Source organism: Hemibagrus wyckioides, linkage group LG07, assembly GCF_019097595.1.
Source record: "Hemibagrus wyckioides isolate EC202008001 linkage group LG07, SWU_Hwy_1.0, whole genome shotgun sequence".
NCBI classification, from domain to species: domain Eukaryota; kingdom Metazoa; phylum Chordata; class Actinopteri; order Siluriformes; family Bagridae; genus Hemibagrus; species Hemibagrus wyckioides.
The window spans coordinates 30,996,615-31,015,694 of NC_080716.1; the positions used below are offsets into that span (position 1 = coordinate 30,996,615).

The following is a 19,080-nucleotide window of genomic DNA, read 5'->3' on the forward strand; positions in this document are numbered from 1 at the left end:
TAGAGGCTTCCTTCTGGGACGACAGCCATGCAGACCAATTTGATGCAGTGTGCGGCGTATGGTCTGAGCACTAACAGACTGACCCCCCACCCCTTCAACCTCTGCAACAATGCTGGCAGCATTCATACGTCTATTTCCCAAAGACAACCTCCGGATATGACACTGAGCATGTGCACTCAACTTCTTTGGTGGACCATGGCGAGGCCTGTTCCGAGTGGAACCTGTCCTGTAAAACCGCTGTATGGTCTTTCCCACCATGCTGCAGCTCAGTTTCAGGGTCTTGGCAATCTTCTTATAGCCTAGGCCATCTTTATGTAGAGCAACAATTCTTTTTTTCAGATCCTCAGAGAGTTCTTTGCCATGAGGTGCCATGTTGAACTTCCAGTGACCAGTATGAGAGAGTGTGAGAGCGATAACACCAAATTTAACACACCTAATTGGGCCCAATTTGGACATTTCCACTTAGGGGTGTACTCACTTTTGTTGCCAATGGTTTAGACATCAATGGCTGTGTGTTGAGTTATCTTGAGGGGACAGCAAATTTACACTGTTATACAGGCTGTACACTCACTACTTTACATTGTAGCAGTGTCATTTCTTCAGTGTTGTCACATGAAAAGATTACATTACATTTTCCATAAATTTCACATAAAAGCAAAATATTCTTAACTTTTTGTGAGTAGTTTTACTCACAAAAAGTTGTAGTTTTACGTTGTACATTAACATTTCCGGTATTTGCTGACTCTGTGAAACTCCTTACTGAAGTCCTTTAGTCTCTCACTTTTCCTGCCCTCTCCCCGCATTCCAGTACACTTACATGTTACCTGCTGCGGTTTTAGTTCCTTGAAGGAAAACTGCAAACGCTTCCAAACGGAGATAACGCTAACACACGAACGTGTTGAATCCAGTTCAGGAAACTGTTTTAAAACTTTGCTTTCATTTCTCCCGAGTGACGTCATTAAGCACGCCCCTAATGAACGTTTATTTATTATAATTACACATTGTGGAACCTAGATGGCAGACATTCACTAAATAATCTTCAGAGAACTATTCCACTTCTTTCCCATAGTTTACACAATCACACCAAATTTATTCCTGTCCTGTTTTTAACATCCACCTGTTACCATCTATCTGATATTGTCAGGAACAGCTGGACAGTTCCCTGCCAGGCCCAGAGAGGGTGCTGGCAGGTGAAACTTTGAAGCCTGCTTCTTTGTGTGTCTTTTGTGCTTTGCCCTTCCTATTGTTCTAATCCTGATTGTGTCACCTGTATCCCATTAGCCCTAATATCTATCCCTATAAATAGGGATCCTTGTGTTTGTGTCTTTGTCCATGATTGTTACCTGTACCATGGTTTCTGTCTGGTTTTTGTTTAAGTTCCATGCCCAAGTTAAGCTCTAGGTTTTGTTCTTGTTTTGTTTTGTTTTGTTAACCACGCCATGTCTTGTGTTACGTTTGTTTCTCTATGTCGTGTCTTAAGTGTAATAAAAGCAGCACTTCACAACACGGGCGTTCGAGCCCTGCATAGGGCAGGGGTCCCGGATGTTACAATCCTCCAGTTCTATTTCTTTTCCGGTTCGTGAACGCCGTCTTATGGTCATCCCAAATGATCTCATTGGTTGAGACACATGATGATGTTCATTCCAAGCCAATACAGATCAAGATGCCACCCCTCCTGTCACCCATGGTTTGTCTGTATGTGTATTCAGAGCCAGCAAGAGCAACTGACTTTTAAAATAATTTACAAAATAATAAAAACTGCATTAATGTGCGATAAAATAATTGTTGGCGTTAATTAATTAGTTAATTAATAGTGATAATAATGCGTTAACTTGCCCAGCCCTAATATATATATATATATATATTTCTCCCTGAACTGACAACTTATTGTGGTGGAGGGGTTTGAGTACCCAAATGAGCCTAGGAGCCATGCTGTCAGGGGCCAAGTGCTCCTGGTAGGGTCTCCCAAGGCAAACGGGTCCTAGGTAACGGGTCAGATTAAGAGCGGTTAAAATCCCCTCATGGAAAAAAGAAAGCAAGGACCGTTATGTCGCCCGGATTGGTGTTACCGGGGCCCCAACCTGGAGCCAGGCCTGGGGCTGGGGCAGGCAGGCGAGCACCTGGTGGCCGAGTCTGTGCCTCTGGGACTCGGCCGGGCACAGCCCGAAAGAGCAACATAGGCCCGTCTTCCCATAGGCCCACCACCCGCAGGAAGGAGCATAAGGGGCTGGTGCAATGTGTTTTGGATAGCAGTCATGGGCAGGGCCTAGACGACCCAAACCCTGGTTAAAGAATCTGGCTCTTAGAACATGGAACATCACCTCACTGGGGGGGAAGGAGCCTGAGCTGGTGGGGGAGGCTGAGCGGTACTGGCTAGAGATAGTCGGGCTCGCCTCCACGCACAGCCTGGGTCTGGAAACCAACTCCTTGAGAGAGGTTGGACCCTCTACTAGTCTGGAGTGCCTCATGGTGAGAGGCGGTGGGCTGGGGTGGGCTTGCTTATAGCCCCCCAGCTCAGTCGCCATGTGTTGGAGTTTTCCCCAGTAAACGAGAGGTGCCCGGACTGGGGACTCCATAGTTATACTGGGGGATTTCAACGGCCATGTGGGCAATGACAGTGTTACCTGGAGGGGTGTGATTGGGAGGAATGCCCCCCCCCGATCTGAACTCGAATGGTGTTCTGTTATTGGACTTCTGTGCTAGTCACAGTTTGTCCATAACGGACACCATGTTCAAGCATAAGGGTGCCCATCAGTACACGTGGTACCAGGACACCTTAGGCTGGAGGTCAGTGATTGACTTTGTGGTTGTGTCATCTGACCTTCGGCCATATGTCTTGGACACTCGGGTGAAGAGAGGGGCTGAGCTGTCAATTGATCACCACCTGGTGGTGAGTTGGATCCGCTTGCGGAGGAGGATGCTGGACAGACTTGGCAGACCCAAACATACTGTGGGGGTCTGTTGGGAACGTCTGGCTGAACCCTCTGTTAGAGAGGTCTTCAACTCCCACCTCCGGAAGAGTTTCGACAAGATTCCGAGGGAGGTAGGGGACATCGAGTCTGAGTGGACCATGTTCTCCTCCTCCATTGTTGACACAGCTATCAGGAGTTGTGGCCGTAAGGTCTCTGGTGCCTATCGTGGCAGCAATCCCCGAACCTAGTGGTGGACACTGGATGTAAGGGATGCTGTCAAGCTGAAGAAAGAGTCCTATCGAGCCTGGTTGGCTCGTGAGACTCCAGAGGCAGCTGATGAGTACCGGCAGGCCAAGCGAGCTGCAGCCCGGGTGGTTGTGGAAGCAAAAAATTGGGTCTGGGAGAAGTTCGGTGAGGCCATGGAAAAGGACTGTCGGTCAGCCTTGGGGAAATTCTGGCAGATTGTCCTGCACCTCAGAAGGGGTAAGCGGCTCTCTGCCTACACTGTTTACGGTGCGGGTGGAGAGTTGCTGACCTTGACTGGGGATATTGTCGGAAGGTGGAAGGAATACTTTGAGGATCTCCTCAATCCTACTGACATTCCTTCCGTAGAGGAAGCAGAGGGTGAGGACCCAGAGGTAGATTCATCCATTACCCAAGCTGAAGTCACTGAGGTAGTTCAGCAGCTCCTTGGTGGCAAGGTGCCAGGAGTGGATGAGATTTGCCCTGAGTACCTTAAGTCTCTGGATGTTGTGGGGCTGTCTTGGCTGACACATCTCTGCAACATAGCGTGGCAATCAGGGACAGTGCCTCTGGACTGGGAGACCAGGGTGGTGGTCCCTCTTTTTAAGAAGGGATGGTCCCTCTTTTTTATATATATATATATATATATATATATATATATATATATATATATATATATATATATATAAAGGGAGGGGTTTACTCAAAACGGTATTATAATTGCCCAGAATGACCAATAGCAACACATGTCTCAGCCAATCACAGGTGATCTTTCTGTTTTGAAAGCTGTGATTTCATACAATAGGTGGGCTAATTCGCATTTTACACGTACCTCCACACACCTCCCTCCCCATACACCCCATGGTATGATAACGACTGTTTCTGTCACTCGCAAACAGGAACTTCCCAGGCTGTGAATTGTCAATAACTGCCAGTGATTAAAGAGGTCATCAGGCATTCAAGGGGACAAAACTCTGCCTTTTCATGCAGTGTAAGCTTTAAATTCGAGATTGTTTTCCTGGTAAAAAGATAAGGTTTTAGTAAGGAAATGGATTTGCATTTGAGTTTCGATTTACCTGAGTGACATAATGAGAGACACGCCCACTGTTTGGCTTCTCTCATGATATAGTAACAGGTTGTAGCTACTAGATGGTGGAAATTCACCCAGCAATTTATAGCATCTCTATCTGCACTGTACAATTTCATTGGGCATCCAGTAAATATTTATACGTCAGTAAAGCAAACAGTCATTAAACAATCTTGGATAATATATTTTAATAATTGATTAAGTTTTAGAAGGATAATTTATTTCCATTAAAAATCCTTTTACACAATTTTTTTTTTTTTTGAGATATGTTTATTAAAAAAATTCACCAAAACATTGAGCTGATTTCTGTAAAGATGGATGAAGATGTGAGAAAATATGGAAATATTTATTTAAATCCATGAGAGTGCTCAGTTTATGTAAGTCAAGTACATTATGCTTTTTGTACAAAGGTGTAAATGAATTTATTAATACTGCAAATTGAGCTAAACATGTAAACAGTTCAGCATGAATGGAATATTATCATTATTATTTTATATAATGTCAGGACCATTCATGAGCTTCTTCAACTATATTGTTTTCAGACCAAAGAAAGACACCATCAAAACTAAAATAACTGTAAAGCTTCTTTGTCTGTCTTTATAAATGTTGGATTTTATAAAAATCAGTATGTGAAGTATAATACAATATATATATATATATATATATATATATATATATATATATATATATATATATATATATATATATATATATATATATTTTACAAATTTCATCTAAAAGATTTGTGAGAACTGTGTGTTATTAAGCTTAATTCTATTTATTATCAAATTTTTATTCATTAATTCCACTAAATATTTTGAATTATATTCATGCTGTCTTTTCTTCTTTTTAGAAGGTTCTGAGAATCCCATGATGACCAAGCTGCCACTCCTGGGTCCCTGAGCAAGGGTGTCTGCCGAATGCCATTAATGTAAATGTCCCCAAAACAACTGTGAATTATAATTTCTCCAGCAGGTCCTGGGTCTGCTCTGGGAAATTTATCCTGTTGGATGTCACTGATACAGCTCTATTGGGAGCCAAATAGGAAGATTTTGTGGGGCCATCAACAGTAAGATAAAGCATAGGAGTCAGGTGCAATGTCAGCCGCGCAGGTCACGCACAGCCAGCACTTCCAGCATCACCCACACTACTGTTCACAGCATCTGCTCCAGCTCACTAAGTTATGTCATTTTTATCTGCACAGTTTTACTTTCATTTTCTCATGTTTTGTGCACAAACTGTAAATAAACTCCTCAGATTGTCTGGTGTGTCTGTGCTCATCTCTGCACTATACATAGAGAATGTGGGCATGAGCACAGCTACAACCACAAGACCCACGATGGAGCAGATTCTGAAACATTTACTGGAGACTATCCTGCAGCAGTAAGCTGTGACCCAGACTATAGCTTGCTAATGAGGAGCTAGTGGCACTGAAACGTGCTCTCTCTTGCTATATTAAGGGCAGATCACACATCAAGTGACTGTGCCGCAAGACATGGGGAGCATGGTCACCCTTGCATGACTCAAAGCTCTGGGTCCTGATGCTGAGCCAACAGGGACCCTTAAGGTATTCCTGAGACCCAGATTTTTATCCAAAGCTGGGCTGGGAGGAGGTTGCTACTCATGGGAGTGATTTTGGAGCTCCCAGTAACTATCCTCTTTGGCTGGGACTGGCCAGGGTTCCCCTTACCACCACCTCTGACTCCCAATGGGCTCCCACTCACCCATGGCAAGAAAAACCCAGCCAGGGTGTATGAAGGAGGCGCATGCATGGTGAGATGCCAACAAGATGTCAGATGCACTACTGAAGCTGAAGCATGCTCACAAATCCTGTTTGTATGTTATTTCACCAGGTGGCATGGGAAGGGGTATTTGGAATAGAGCAGAAGGAGAACGACAGGCTAAAGCACTGTTGTCTTTCCAAATTGTATTTCTAGTGAAGCAAGGCCTACGTAAAGTATTATTATTATCATTTATATGGATTTTGTGTGGCTCCAAGAGTATAAATGTAGTCTGTTGTGTGCCTGAGACAGAGGATAGTCTGTATTTGCAAAAAAACAAAGTATATAGTGTATATAGTGGCCAGTGAAAAGGAGGACATTCTAAAACACTCTAAAGGTAATGGATCTCTCAATGTACTTTACAATTAACAGCAGATATTGGGGCTTTGGTTCAAACATAATTTACCGTCCATAATTTTCTGTCCAGATGTAATAATAAATCGATTGAAGGTTGCTTCATCAGACTAGATTATTTTTATTCACAGATCTTCAATACTGTAATTATTTTTGTACATTTTGTATATTCAACATATTTAATTCATATTTCATTTACATGTATTTCTCTTGTATACTCTGAAGCAGTGTCTGACAAAAGAATTACCTTTAGGATGAATAAAGTGCAAGACCTCATGTATTGTTCCAGTACACATGACAAGGGGTACAACTGCCCCTAATTATTTCAGACCAGGGGCATGAACACCACACATCACAAGACCCTGTATGACTGGTTCTTGCTCACCGCAGACTCACACTTGCACACACTCACATTTTGAATATTGCAAACCAGTAGAAATAAGACAGTTCCTAACAGTGGCCGAGGCGTGAGGAATTAATGATAAGGTGACAAACATGATAAGGTGAAACATGGTTGCAGCAGCAAGAAAACATCCGTTTGATCACATGTACTGTGTCACACACATATTGCAAAGTACCATCTCTCTGATGAGGATCCAGCCTATGTGGCGAGGTTCAAGGCTCCCTTTAAGTAAGATCTTGCTGAATGGTAAGCTGACATGAACAACAAATGGCTGAAACTGGCTTCAGCTCTTGACCCATGTTTTAAGGACTTGAAGTGCCTATCAAGAGGAGAGAGAGAACAGGTATGGTCCAGCCTTGAGAAGATGCTAGAAAACGTAGAATCTAGCACAGATACTCCACAACCCTGTGTAGAGCATAAGCCAGTAAAGAAGAGAAGAATCCTCCTGCTGGGTTCTGACTCCGAATCAGTGGAGGAAAATGAGCTTAGCAATCCTCTAAATCATTACAGAGCTGAGCCCAGTATTGGGATGGATAAGTGTCCTCTACAGTGGTGGTCAGCTCATGCAGGGGCCCATGTTAAACTCTTGCTTTCTTAGCTTGCAAATATCTGGCCACCCCAGCAACCACTGTACCATGCAAAATACTTTTAACATATGGCCAATGTAGCCATTGTATGACCAAGTGCTTATGCTGAATAATAATAATAATAAAAAAAAAGTCATGACCATTGATGCCTAAGTGATAGGCTCATGTTGAATAATAATAATAAAAAAAATGTAATGACCACTGAGTGCTAAGTGATAGTCTTATGTTCAATAATAAAAAAAAAAATGTCAAGACGGTTGTAGTCTAAGTGATAGGCTATTGTTCAGTAAATAAATAATATAAAAGTATTTGTTGTAAAGTCTATTTAATTCTCATCCAACCCAGTAATGACTTTAAATGATCTTTTTGGGGGCAATGTCTCATCCAATATTCATGTGCAATTAAATGCGATTAATTAAATTAATTTCTAGGCACATCATGTAATTAGCATAGCCTGTAATGACCTGTACACTTTTCAATGAAAAATGATTTCCCCTAACTGCTATTCAATGCATGCTCTGCTCTATTTTGCTTATGAGATAATGTAATAAATAGTTTTATTATATATAAATAGTTTTAGTCTAATGTAATAAATAGTTTAAAATAATAATGTTTATGCATTGAGACACTGGTTTTGTTTGTTTATTGATTTAATATTTTTAACTATATAACTGAGTATCAAACTTTTCCTCACTGTGCTTGTGCTTTCTTGGGAAATGTCTGACATGTTGTCTTTGTTTGGCCATGTGATTTTATGGTCATATGACCTGAATATATTTGCATTCATAATGGTGGTTGGGCGGGATATTCAAATAAATGAGCTTGTTTTTTTTTCAGTGTATGTGTTATTGTTTTATATAGAAATTACACATTAAAAATACTTTTTATGTCTTGACTCTCACATTAAAAAAAAATAAAAAAATAAAAAAAATAATGAATTAGCATATTTTTTTCTCAAGGGGTGAATGTATATTAGTTTAAAGTTCTGATCACATTTTAGGTCAAACGTAGAAATACAGAAATGTGTAAAGGTTTCACAAACTATGTGTATTTTTTATTTGAGTTTATAATTTTATATTGCACGTTTGCATTTCCAGTATTTGTCTGAGGCTGTTATTCACTTAGAGACGTGCTTTATTCTACTTTATAATAATTTTGTTGCTATTTCACTTCCTGGCTTCTCTCCTGCTTTCCTGATCACTTACCGTTTACTGCTGTGGCTTTATTTCCTTAAAGAAAGACCAGAAAAACTTTAAAACTAAGACTGAACTGAAATTTGATGAATCCTAATAATAGAACGTTTTTTTACGTCACATTCATTTCTGCTGAGTGATAGATGTTAAAACCTCTTTCTGAGATAATCTCCAGTACCACAGCTAATCCTCCACATGTTTAATGTGAATTGAAATCCTGTTCTTTAAGAAGAAAGCCCTGTGTTTCACCAGAAGAGGAAATGAACTGTAACTGTAAAAGAAATCAAATAAAACAACAACTATAAACAGACATGCAGTAATCTCATCGGTAGCACTACTTACCAGTTTCTATTCCTCTTTTTCTTCTATTCTTCCTTGTGTTCCTGTTCTCTTAGTGTTTACCTGCAGTGCGTTTAAAACCTCAAATAAAGAGAGAAGCTTCAAACTCGAGATTTTTCCTGCTAGGAAACAACTATGCACTTGAGTTTCGTTTTAGCCGAGTGACATCATGACCGACACTCCCACTCTTTGGCTTTTCTCATGTTAGAATGACAGGTTTTAGCATTTACATTTACATTTACATTTCTGGCAGTGGGCAGACACCCTTATCAAAAGCAACATACAAAAGTGAACACATTATCAGTGGTTCAGTCGTTCACAGACTTAGGATACCAACAGCCTAAAAACTGTGTTGGGAGTTTTGAAAAGAAAAAAAAATACATACAACAGTACACAAATCAAACAAGGAAAAATAAGAGCTAGTTTTAAGTTAAGGAAGAGGCAGGTCTTCATCGTCCTTTGAAGACAGTCAGTGATTCGGCTGTACAAACATCTCGGGGAATTTCATTCCACCACCTTGGCACCCAAACTGAAAAGAGTCTTGACGTTTACCTACCTCTTACCCTAAGAGATGCTGGGACCAGTCAAGCAGTGCTAGTAGATCAGAAGGAGCAAGGTGAAGCCTGAGGAGTAAAAAGAGCATTGAGGTAACAAGGAGCTGGTCCATTCTTGGCTTTGTTGGCAAGCATCAGTGTTTTGAATCTGATGCGAGCAGCTACCAGAAGACAGTGGAGGGAAAGCATCAGTGGGGTGGTGTGGGAAAACTTAGGCAGGATGAAAACAAGCCATGCAGCTTCATGTTGGATCATTTGAACAAGACAGATTGCATTCAGAGGTTTACCTGAGAAGAAGAAACTAGAAGAAATTGACAGGAGGGTGTCACATTAGCAATATGGGAGGAAAAGGACAGTTGGTAGTCTATGGGTATCCCAAGGTTGTGAGCAGTGGACGAAGCAGAGATCAGAGAGTTGTTCTGAGATATCGTGAAATCCTGGGCTATGGATGAGTCATCTACGGTGACCAGCAGTTCAGTTTTGCTGGGAATAAGTTTAAGCTAATGAGCCATCATCCACGATGATATGTCTGCTAGACATGCTGAGATCTGAGCAGAAGCCATGATATCTGAGAGAGGGAAGGAGAAGATAAGTTGAGTGTCAGCAGTGAAGAGAACCTATGTGAGGATATAACTTTCCTAAGAGAGTGAGTGTGGTAATTTTATAGTGTCTCCATCTCTGTAATTAAATCTGCATGGTGTACTGTATGTTGTCATTAAGTTTCCGGTGAACAATTATGAGGCAGTAAAGCATATAGTGGCCTTAAATGAACAATCCTTAAGCCATATGAAATGATACATTTTACATGTTAATATGTTTTAGAAAGATACATTAATAGTTCATTTTCTTTTCCAGGTATAATTTTTAGATTTCTTGACTAAGATTGAATCTTGAGAGTTTCAGTGAGTTTAAAATGTGCTGTTTTTCTTCTAATTTAAATCTTTGTCCATTCTGTGACTGAGACACATGCTCTGACTCTACACTTTTTATATTCATCACAAATTCCTCAAAACTCTGAGCTGATTTCTATAAAGATGTCCAAACTGTCTCAAAGTCATATGAAGGTCACTGAATAGCTGGCCCTCAATCAGACCCGAGAAATCATTTAAATATTCAATTAACTGTTGAATTCAGTGTCTTAACATGATGTAAACTATAGTGCCTACTAGTATTAGTATTTCTACTGCAGAATGATTCTGAACTGCTCAGCATGAATAAAACATTATAATGAATATTATTTTATTCTGCTTCAGGTCCATCAGGTGTAGAAGCTCCATTCTCAGTGCTCATGCTGATCTGTAGTGTGGTGGTGGTCTTCTTCGTATCTGCTGGTGACCATCATTCTGCTGGTCAAATGTTACAAAGCTTGAGGTAAATGTAAATGTATGCATGGAATGTATAAACCAGAGCATATCTGTTTCTGCTGAGGTCTGAAGGTAAATTTACACATGACAGACAAAATCAGGATTGTTGATGAATTGTTATAAGAAGACAGTTGATAAATATAGCGGAGTTAAGAGTGGAGTGGATTTAGAATTGTTAAAGATAATATAGTCTCTCCACAAAGACAATATGGATGAATATAAACTAAACTTCTAGTTACTGTGTTTTTGTTGTGATTTGTAAATCTCCTCAAAAGCACACAAAATTAAACAATTTGTTTTGACAACAGGTTTGTTGTCATATGTGTTACAAAATCAAGCTTAGAATGTTGGAGTAAGTTGAATGAATTCTAAACATTACAGGTTCATGATCTAGATCTGGGTGAATTGGAATTCCATCCCAGGACTTGCCTTTGAACAACAACAAAACCACACCACTGAATGAGGAGAGGCAGGAACTCTGACCCGCCTCATCTCACCTCATTATAAAGTATAAAAACTCACAAACATCTGTGGATTGGACATCGGATTTAAATCAGTTTGGATCTCTGTACAATTAACTGATCCCCACGGAAGCAGGTGTGGTGATATGACTAGACCTTCAGAACAATCTCTGGTGAAATGTGCCACACTGAGGACTCTTCCACTGATGCAACAGCTGACCAGACTGAAGTCACTTCATGGATCAGGACCAAACAGAGTCAGAACGTAATTATAAAGCATCTCTGTGTATATTCTATAATGTTGCCATGGTAGATCCACTGTTCAGTCAGTTGATTAAGTAATTTGGAGCCAAAAGCTTAAAGTTGAACTCCTACAAAATTACCTAAATATTGCGAATTAAAAAGAATAGCTTTCTGTAAGGACTCGTTGGGGACGGGAATGTTAGAATGCATTTGCAGATCTTTATTAAACAAACACACAGGCAGAAGTCGTAAATCTATGTAAGCAAGGCCGAAGTTGAACTAGAAAGCAAATGCTAGAAACCAAAACCGAAACACAAAACCAAAAATCGTAAATCGGCAAAGGCAGGCAAGGATCATACACGGCAATATCAATCAGCGCAAACGTAATCTAAGGCTTGGGATGTCACGAGGGAATGATACTTTGTGTAGAACAAAGGAAGCACGCAGCTTATATCTCTGAGCAGACCTCGGAAGTGTAGTTTGTGGGTGCTAATACTCGAGAGAGGGCTCCATCTGGTGTTCTGGATCGCGGTGTGCTGTTACACTTTCAATATTACATTTAACCCATATTTAAGATTAAAAATATATTCTAATGAACGAGATTTGAAGATCAGTTATAGGAGTGATGATGGATCCATGCAGGATCAGACCGCTTAAACACAAAGGATAATTACAATGAGGGCTGAGGTCAAAGAAATAACATTCTGTTCATTTTTTTATTAAGAAAGAAATAAATCAGTTTTAAAAATTTATATTAGATTTGATTAACAGGACAGATGATGAGTGGTGCTGAATTTTTACCACCATCATTAAGACACGGGCAGAAAAGGGGATAAAGTTTCTCAGTGAAAGTCTGACCAGTGAAAGAGTAGATAAGAGATTTTTCATCAACATCATAGAAGGAGATCAGACCCTCCTTATAATCAACAAACACTCCCACCTTCTGAGGAGCCTGTTTCAAGGAGAGGGAGACAGGAGGAGAGTCCTGAGCCTGATATTCAGTCTCATTCCTCAGAAACACACGCCAATATCCATTCTCAGGTTTGCCTACAATCTCCCCTTTTCTGTTAGCGGACACTTTGACCACTCCTAAATCCCACTTAGTCTTCCCTCTGACCTTCACCTCAAAGTAAAATCTTCCTGAGGTGAATCCCTCCTTTCCCAACACACTGGGATAACGATCAAACCTCTCTGGATTGTCAGAGAGATTCTGATCTGTGTCTCCACATGTAACTTGTTTCCCATCATCAGATAGGATGAGATAAGGATTTGCTGTATCAGGATCCAGAGTCACATCCACTGAGAGACAGAAACACAGTGTACATCAGTTTTATCACTGCACAGTGTGGAACAGTAAAGAAATCTATATAAATTTAATCGTGATCAATAAGAGCTCACAAACCTGCATATTGTTGAATTCTCCTCAGTTCTGTTTGGAAAATAATGTTGAATATTACTAACTGTTCAATTTTTATTTTGCTTCATTAATTGTTAGATGGTAGATGATGGATTTTTATAAATTTCAACACTTACTGATCTCAGGAATCTTCTCCATTTCCTCTCTGAAAGTTTCCTGAAGCTGAGACAGAGTCTCCACACTCATGTGAGTGTTAATTCTGACATCAGTCCAGTCCTGGGTGTGTGGAGGGCTGCAGAGTGACGGGTAAATCTACAGTACAGCAGAAGAGAAATCCCTCAGCATGGGGTCTGCTGTCCTGTCATGTGCTGCATTGCTATTGAGAAACAGAGGGACTCTGACCTGTAGGAGGTGGAGGTGATCCTCAGTGTGTGAGAGCTTCTCCAGCTCAGTGTTTCTCTTCTTTAGCTCAGTGATTTCCTGCTCCAGCTCTTTGATGAACTCTTCAGCCCGCCTCTTTGCTGCTTTCTGCTGCTCCTCCATCACCTTAAGCAGCTCAGCCTGGCTTCTCTCAATGCAGTGGATCAGATTACTGAAGATCTCCACAAAGTCTGATTTCTCCTTCTCTGTTGTTTTCTAAAAGAATACAAGTCCAACTGAATCATTTCATTCTATATGATTAAGTCATGATTCTCAAGTCGTGTTTTCATAAGGGAGCTATGTTGTGTGTTAAGACTCACTTTATTGAGTTTTACAGAGTGTTTGAGTTCCTCAACCTTCTTCAGTCGCTCCTGGATCATCTGCTGAACTTCTGTTTGTGTCTTTGCCAACTGAATCTAAGACAAATTTTAAACATTGCATAAACTTTAATTAAATTCTTCTATATACTTTTTTTCTATTATCCATAATTAATCTTCAGTCTCTAACCTTCTTCTCTTCACTCTCCTCCTCTAGAGGAACAGTGTTATGAGTTTTGTGCTCTCCCTCAGTACAGAACTGACACACACATGTCTGGTCATCTCTACAGAACAGCTCCAGGGGTCTCTCATGTTTCAGACAGACATAGACCTCCAGGTTCTCCACAGGCTCCATCAGTTTGTGCTTTTTTAATGAAGAAACTCTCTCATGAGGCTCCAGGTGAGTTTTGCAGTAAGAGGCCATACAGATCAGGCAGGACTTCACAGCTGTACATTTCTTTTCACAGCAAGCCTCACAGAACACCAGAGATTGGGTGGGTTTTTCTGTAGCAATACTGGATTTCACCTGAACTGACTTCTTAAATGGAGCAGCAAGTGCAGAGATGAACATATTCACACATAACTCAGGTCTTTTTGGAAAATCAGTTTTACACACTGGACACTGGCAGTGTGAACTGCTGTCCCAGAACTCTTTGAGACAGATCATACAGAAGTTGTGTCCACATGGAGTAGAGACTGGATCAGTAAACACATCCAGACAGATGGGACACTGGAGCTGATCTTCACACAGGACACTGCTGGAGGAAGCCATGACTGTCATAGGAGACAGAATGAGAGAGGGATTTAAACCACAGAAAACTTTACACACCGCAAGCCTAAAATTCATTATTTCCTTATAATAGTGTGTACAAATTATACATGGTTTTTAGAGTGGCAACAAATAATAAATAATCGTTTATGTTGATGTTTAGAATTAATAATGCTAAATGTATTAACAAGCAGTGTTAATAAAGGATGAATACAAATTAACATAATTACCTATGTATCTATGTCTATACTATATTCACAACTGGTGTTTGATCCATGAATCGACCAATAAATTTTCTGGTTCAATTAGAATTAGTATTTAAACAGTCCTCTTCATCATGCTGTTCACATTTTGACATCATGAGACCGAGACGACACCTAACAATTGATCAACAGTACCTCGCCACTGCGAGGCTTCAAACAAGATGTTTTCAGAGGGAAGTGGCCACTGAGCTTAGAGTGTCACAGAGTGTCATCAGCAGGTTGCGACAGAGATACAGAGAGACTGGAAGAGTCACAGAAAGGCATAGAAGTGGACATCCTTTGCCCACATCCCATGTTGATGGCTGCTTCATTGTGAACAGTGCCCTGCGGAACCGGATGATGAATGCCACTCAACTCCAGGCACATTTAAGGGAGGTGAGAGGCACCCAAGTGTCACGTCAGACCATTCGAAACCATTTACATCAGTGTGGTCTGCGTGCTAGACGACCTGAAAGGGTACCTGACCACACCACTAGGCACAGGCGTCATTGTCTTGCATGGGCCAGCTGGACGAGGGACCAGTGGGCCTCAGTGCTGTTCTCTGATGAAAGTCGATTCACACTGAGCAGAAATGATGGCCACCAACAATGTTGGAGACGTTGAGGAAAGCGCTACGCATAAGCCACTGTTGTGGTGGTGTTACAGTCTGGGCAGGTGTGTCTACTCAATACAGAACTGCCCTACATCTTGTGAATGATACAGTGACAAGCCAATACTACCTGAATAGCATCATTAATCCAGTCATTGTGCCCCTGCATGAACAACACAGGCCTAATTTCATCTTCATGGATGACAATGCTCCAGCTTATCGAGGTCGCGTCATTAGGGAATGGCTGCTGGAGGCTGGGGTACCTCAAATGGAGTGGCCTGCATTTGACCTGAATCCCACAGAAAGCTGTAATTGATGGTCAAGGGCACATAAATTATTGAGACTTTGACATTTTTTGTTGTGGTATACCCACCACTGTTGTTGGCTTTTGTTTCAATAAATTGTTTGAGATGAGGAAATCACCATTGCATGCTTCTACTTAAATGCCCTACTTTCATGAAATAATATCACTGTAGCATGAACCTTTTACATTTTCCATAAATTTCACCCAAAAGCCAAATATTCTTAACTTTTTGTGAGTAGTGTATATATATAAAAGCAATTTAAATCCTAGTTTTATGTTGTACATTAACTTTTCCGGTATTTGCTGACTCTGTGAAACTCCTTACTGAAGTACGTTACTGTTTACTTAAACATCATTTTTTTTAGTTTTTTACTTTTCTTGCTCTCTCCCCGCTTTCCCGCACATTTACACATTACCTGCTGTGGTTTTAGTTCCTTGAAGGAAAACTGCAAATGCTTCCAAATGGAGATAACGCTAACACGCTAACGTGTTGAATCCAGATCAGGAAACCGTTTCGAACTTTGCTTTTGTTTCTGCCAAGTGACGTCATTAAGCACGCCCCTAACCGACGTTTATTTATTATAATTACACATTGTGGAACCTAGATGGCAGACATTCACTTAATAATCTAACTATTCAACCTCTTTCCCATAGTTTACACAATCACACCAAACCTATTCCTGTCCTGTTTTTAACATCCACCTGTTACCATCTATCTGATATCTGCATTTACTGTAAAATAATGTCAAGTATATTAGTCACAGGGGGTTAATGTGCAATATGTAAATGAATATTTTCAGGCATTAGCTAAAAATTCCCAAATTTCCCATACAAGGTCTGATTAATCACCTAGAAAAATTTAATGAATAAATAACCAACTGTATTTTACTGTGTACTTTGGAGTGATTTTGTTTTTAAAATAAATTTATTATGAACAATATTGTAGCAAAATTAATGCTACATTTTTCTTTTCATTATATTAATGTTCTGGGATTTTATTTATGATTTTGTTTGACAGAAAAAGATCCAGTTTATAAAATTCACAATCAATCCTTTATCCTTTAACTACAGTCAATATTTTACTCAGGAATCTCACAGTAACAGGCGGAGTCATGCTGAACTCACACTCAAACCTTCATGAAGTCATGGGCTGAAAAAGAAACACTCCACTGTAGGTAAGTTATCTCACTTTTCCTGTGTACTGAAGACAACATCAACAACAACAACCACCATTACCATTATCATCATTTTATTCTTATTATATTTTACTTTCTTGTTCTTGTATATTCTTGATATATTAGAGAAGCACTCTCATCAAATCATTTACGTATCATGTCATGTTTTACAGAACTCTTTGATTTATCCTCACATCAAGATTCTTCAAACAAAAAACAACATTTAAACAATTGTTTTAGGCAAAGTATTTAGTAGACTACAAGTAAGATTGGAAGTAAATATAACAGGAGAAAAAGAATTTGAGTAGAGATGAGTTAAGAAAGAATTTGCAATTAGAAATGGCAGAAACTGAAATGTTTTGGATTTTGATAGACATTTTAATTGGAAGGCTCAGTTCTAATCATGTTTTTGTCGATTAGCAAAACTGCATTAACTATCGATATCATGAATGATGGACAATGCCAAAAAGTTTTAATCTTTATCAACACAGTTAAAGAATACTTTTTATGACTGGAAAATGGGGATTAGATTGGATTAACAGCACAAATGATCTAACAATGAACATTTCCTGAAAACACCTTTACTGAAGTATAACAGAAAAAATAAAAAATAAAAAGTTTAATGTAAAGTTCCTATTTATTCCTGTTGAGTAAACCTGATATGAGGAAGAAACCTTGAGAGGATCCAGGATTAGAAGGGAACATCAACCTCATTTTTTAATTTAACTTCAATAAATTTCAAAACACATTAAAAATATGTCAAGTAATAGATGAGGAGCTGTGTGAGTGCTGCTATTCTCCCATGGGAAAACAAGTTAATGGTTTTCCTCCTGGAGTTCTTTCTCCTTCTTAAAGCTCAAATTTGAGTGGTGGAGCAGCAGCAGCTAACAGCTGGAAACTGTCTGGAACACTACTGTACATAATTAAGAGATCACTAAGAGCTCTTACAAGATTATTTCTGATAAGAGGATGTATGTCCTTAGTCTCCCATCTCCTATCCCTATGTCAACATATTTCTGAATCTCCACTGTAAATAACAGACATTGAGATTTGATATAAATCACTGCATCACGCAAAAAGTCAACACCAAGAGCTGGGGAAGGAACAGCTTACAATGATATAATTTATCTAAAATAATTTTGCTAGTATTTAACTTTTCCTGCTCTCTCCCTGCTTTCTGGTTCACGTACAGTATACCTTCCGAGTCTTTATTCCCTAAAGGAAAGACTGCAAAATCTTTAAACTGGAGATTGTGTCTTGCTGTAAGTAATAGAAATCGAACAAACAACAAACACGAAGTGTTCTCATCGGTAGCATTACTTACCAAACTGTATTTCTCTTTTTCTTTACTTCTCTTGTTCCTGATATTTTAGTGTTTACCTGCAGATGTTTAATCCCGCAAAGAAAGAGAGATAAGCTTTAAATTCGAGATTGTTTTCCTGGTAAAAAGATCAGGTTTTAGTAAGGAAATGGATTTGTGTTTGAGTTTCGATTCACCTAAGTGACGTAATGAGAGACACGCCCACTGTTTGGCTTCTCTCATGATATAATAACAGGTTGTAGCCACTAGATGGCGGAAATTCACCCCGTAAACTAGAGCAATTTATAGCGTCTCTCTCTGCGATGTACAATTTCATTGGGCATCCAGTAAATATTTATACATCAGTAAAGCAAACAGTCATTAAACGATCTTGGATAATATATTTTAATAATTGATCATTAAGTTTTAGAAGGATAATTTATTTCCATTAAAAATCCTTTTACACAAATTATTTTTTTCGAGATATGTTTATTCAAAAATTTATGCAAAACCTCATCAAAACATTGAGCTGGTTTCTTTAAAGATGGATGAAGATGTGAGAAAATATGGAAATATGTATTTAATTGCAAATTATATTTAATTATAATGCTCAGTTTATGTAAGTCCATGTACATTATGCTTGTAAATAAATTTATTTGTACATGTAAACAGTTCAACATGAATGAAATATTATCTTTATTATTTTATATAGTGTCAGGAGTATTCATGAGCTTCTCCAACTACATTGTTTTACATTGTTTACTAGTTCCCCTACATATTTGCTGTAAATTTTGAATTATATTTATGCAGTCTTTTCTTCTTTTTATTAAACTTGCTATGTTTTATTTACATTTCTGGCATTTGGCAGATGCCCTTATCCAGAACAACATACAAAAGTGCTTTGAAAAGTCTCTATTACTGAATACATTAACTCTGATTCAGTAGGTCACAGACATAGGATACCAACAGCCTAAAAATGTTTTGGGAGGATATATTCTCTCTTTAAAAAAAAAATACAACACTATATGAAACAAACAGAGACAATGAGAGCTAGTTTAAATGTTT

General features: G+C 39.3%; 1 protein-coding gene across 2 annotated transcripts; it reads right to left on the bottom strand.

Annotated features, from left to right (window-relative positions):
- Positions 1 to 12,218: 12,218 nt before the first annotated feature.
- On the bottom strand, positions 12,219 to 18,207 carry LOC131356483 (E3 ubiquitin-protein ligase TRIM21-like). Of its 2 annotated transcripts, XM_058395538.1 has the most exons (7): positions 18,040 to 18,207; positions 13,806 to 14,389; positions 13,619 to 13,714; positions 13,281 to 13,514; positions 13,055 to 13,190; positions 12,924 to 12,950; positions 12,219 to 12,820 (listed from the first exon to the last, which is right to left on the bottom strand). In XM_058395538.1, exons 2-7 carry the CDS (start codon positions 14,385 to 14,387, stop codon positions 12,276 to 12,278), a joined length of 1,620 nt encoding a protein of 539 aa, XP_058251521.1. In that variant the 5' UTR covers positions 14,388 to 14,389; positions 18,040 to 18,207; the 3' UTR covers positions 12,219 to 12,275. The 2 variants fall into 2 exon arrangements, with proteins under 2 accessions (XP_058251521.1, XP_058251520.1); XM_058395537.1 differs by lacking the exon at positions 18,040 to 18,207 and having other exon boundaries at positions 13,806 to 14,396.
- Between the last annotated feature and the right edge of the window lie 873 nt (positions 18,208 to 19,080).

Excerpts from the sequence above, each read along its gene's own strand:
- LOC131356483 (XM_058395537.1), bottom strand. The coding sequence starts at position 14,396 with ATGACAGTCATGGCTTCCTCCAGCAGTGTCCTGTGTGAAGATCAGCTC. Across the intron at positions 12,951-13,054 it reads GGAGAAGATTCCTGAGATCA|AACTGAGGAGAATTCAACAA; the intron begins GTAAGTGTTGAA and ends TTTTCCAAACAG. Across the intron at positions 12,821-12,923 it reads GAGAATTCAACAATATGCAG|TGGATGTGACTCTGGATCCT; the intron begins GTTTGTGAGCTC and ends TCTGTCTCTCAG.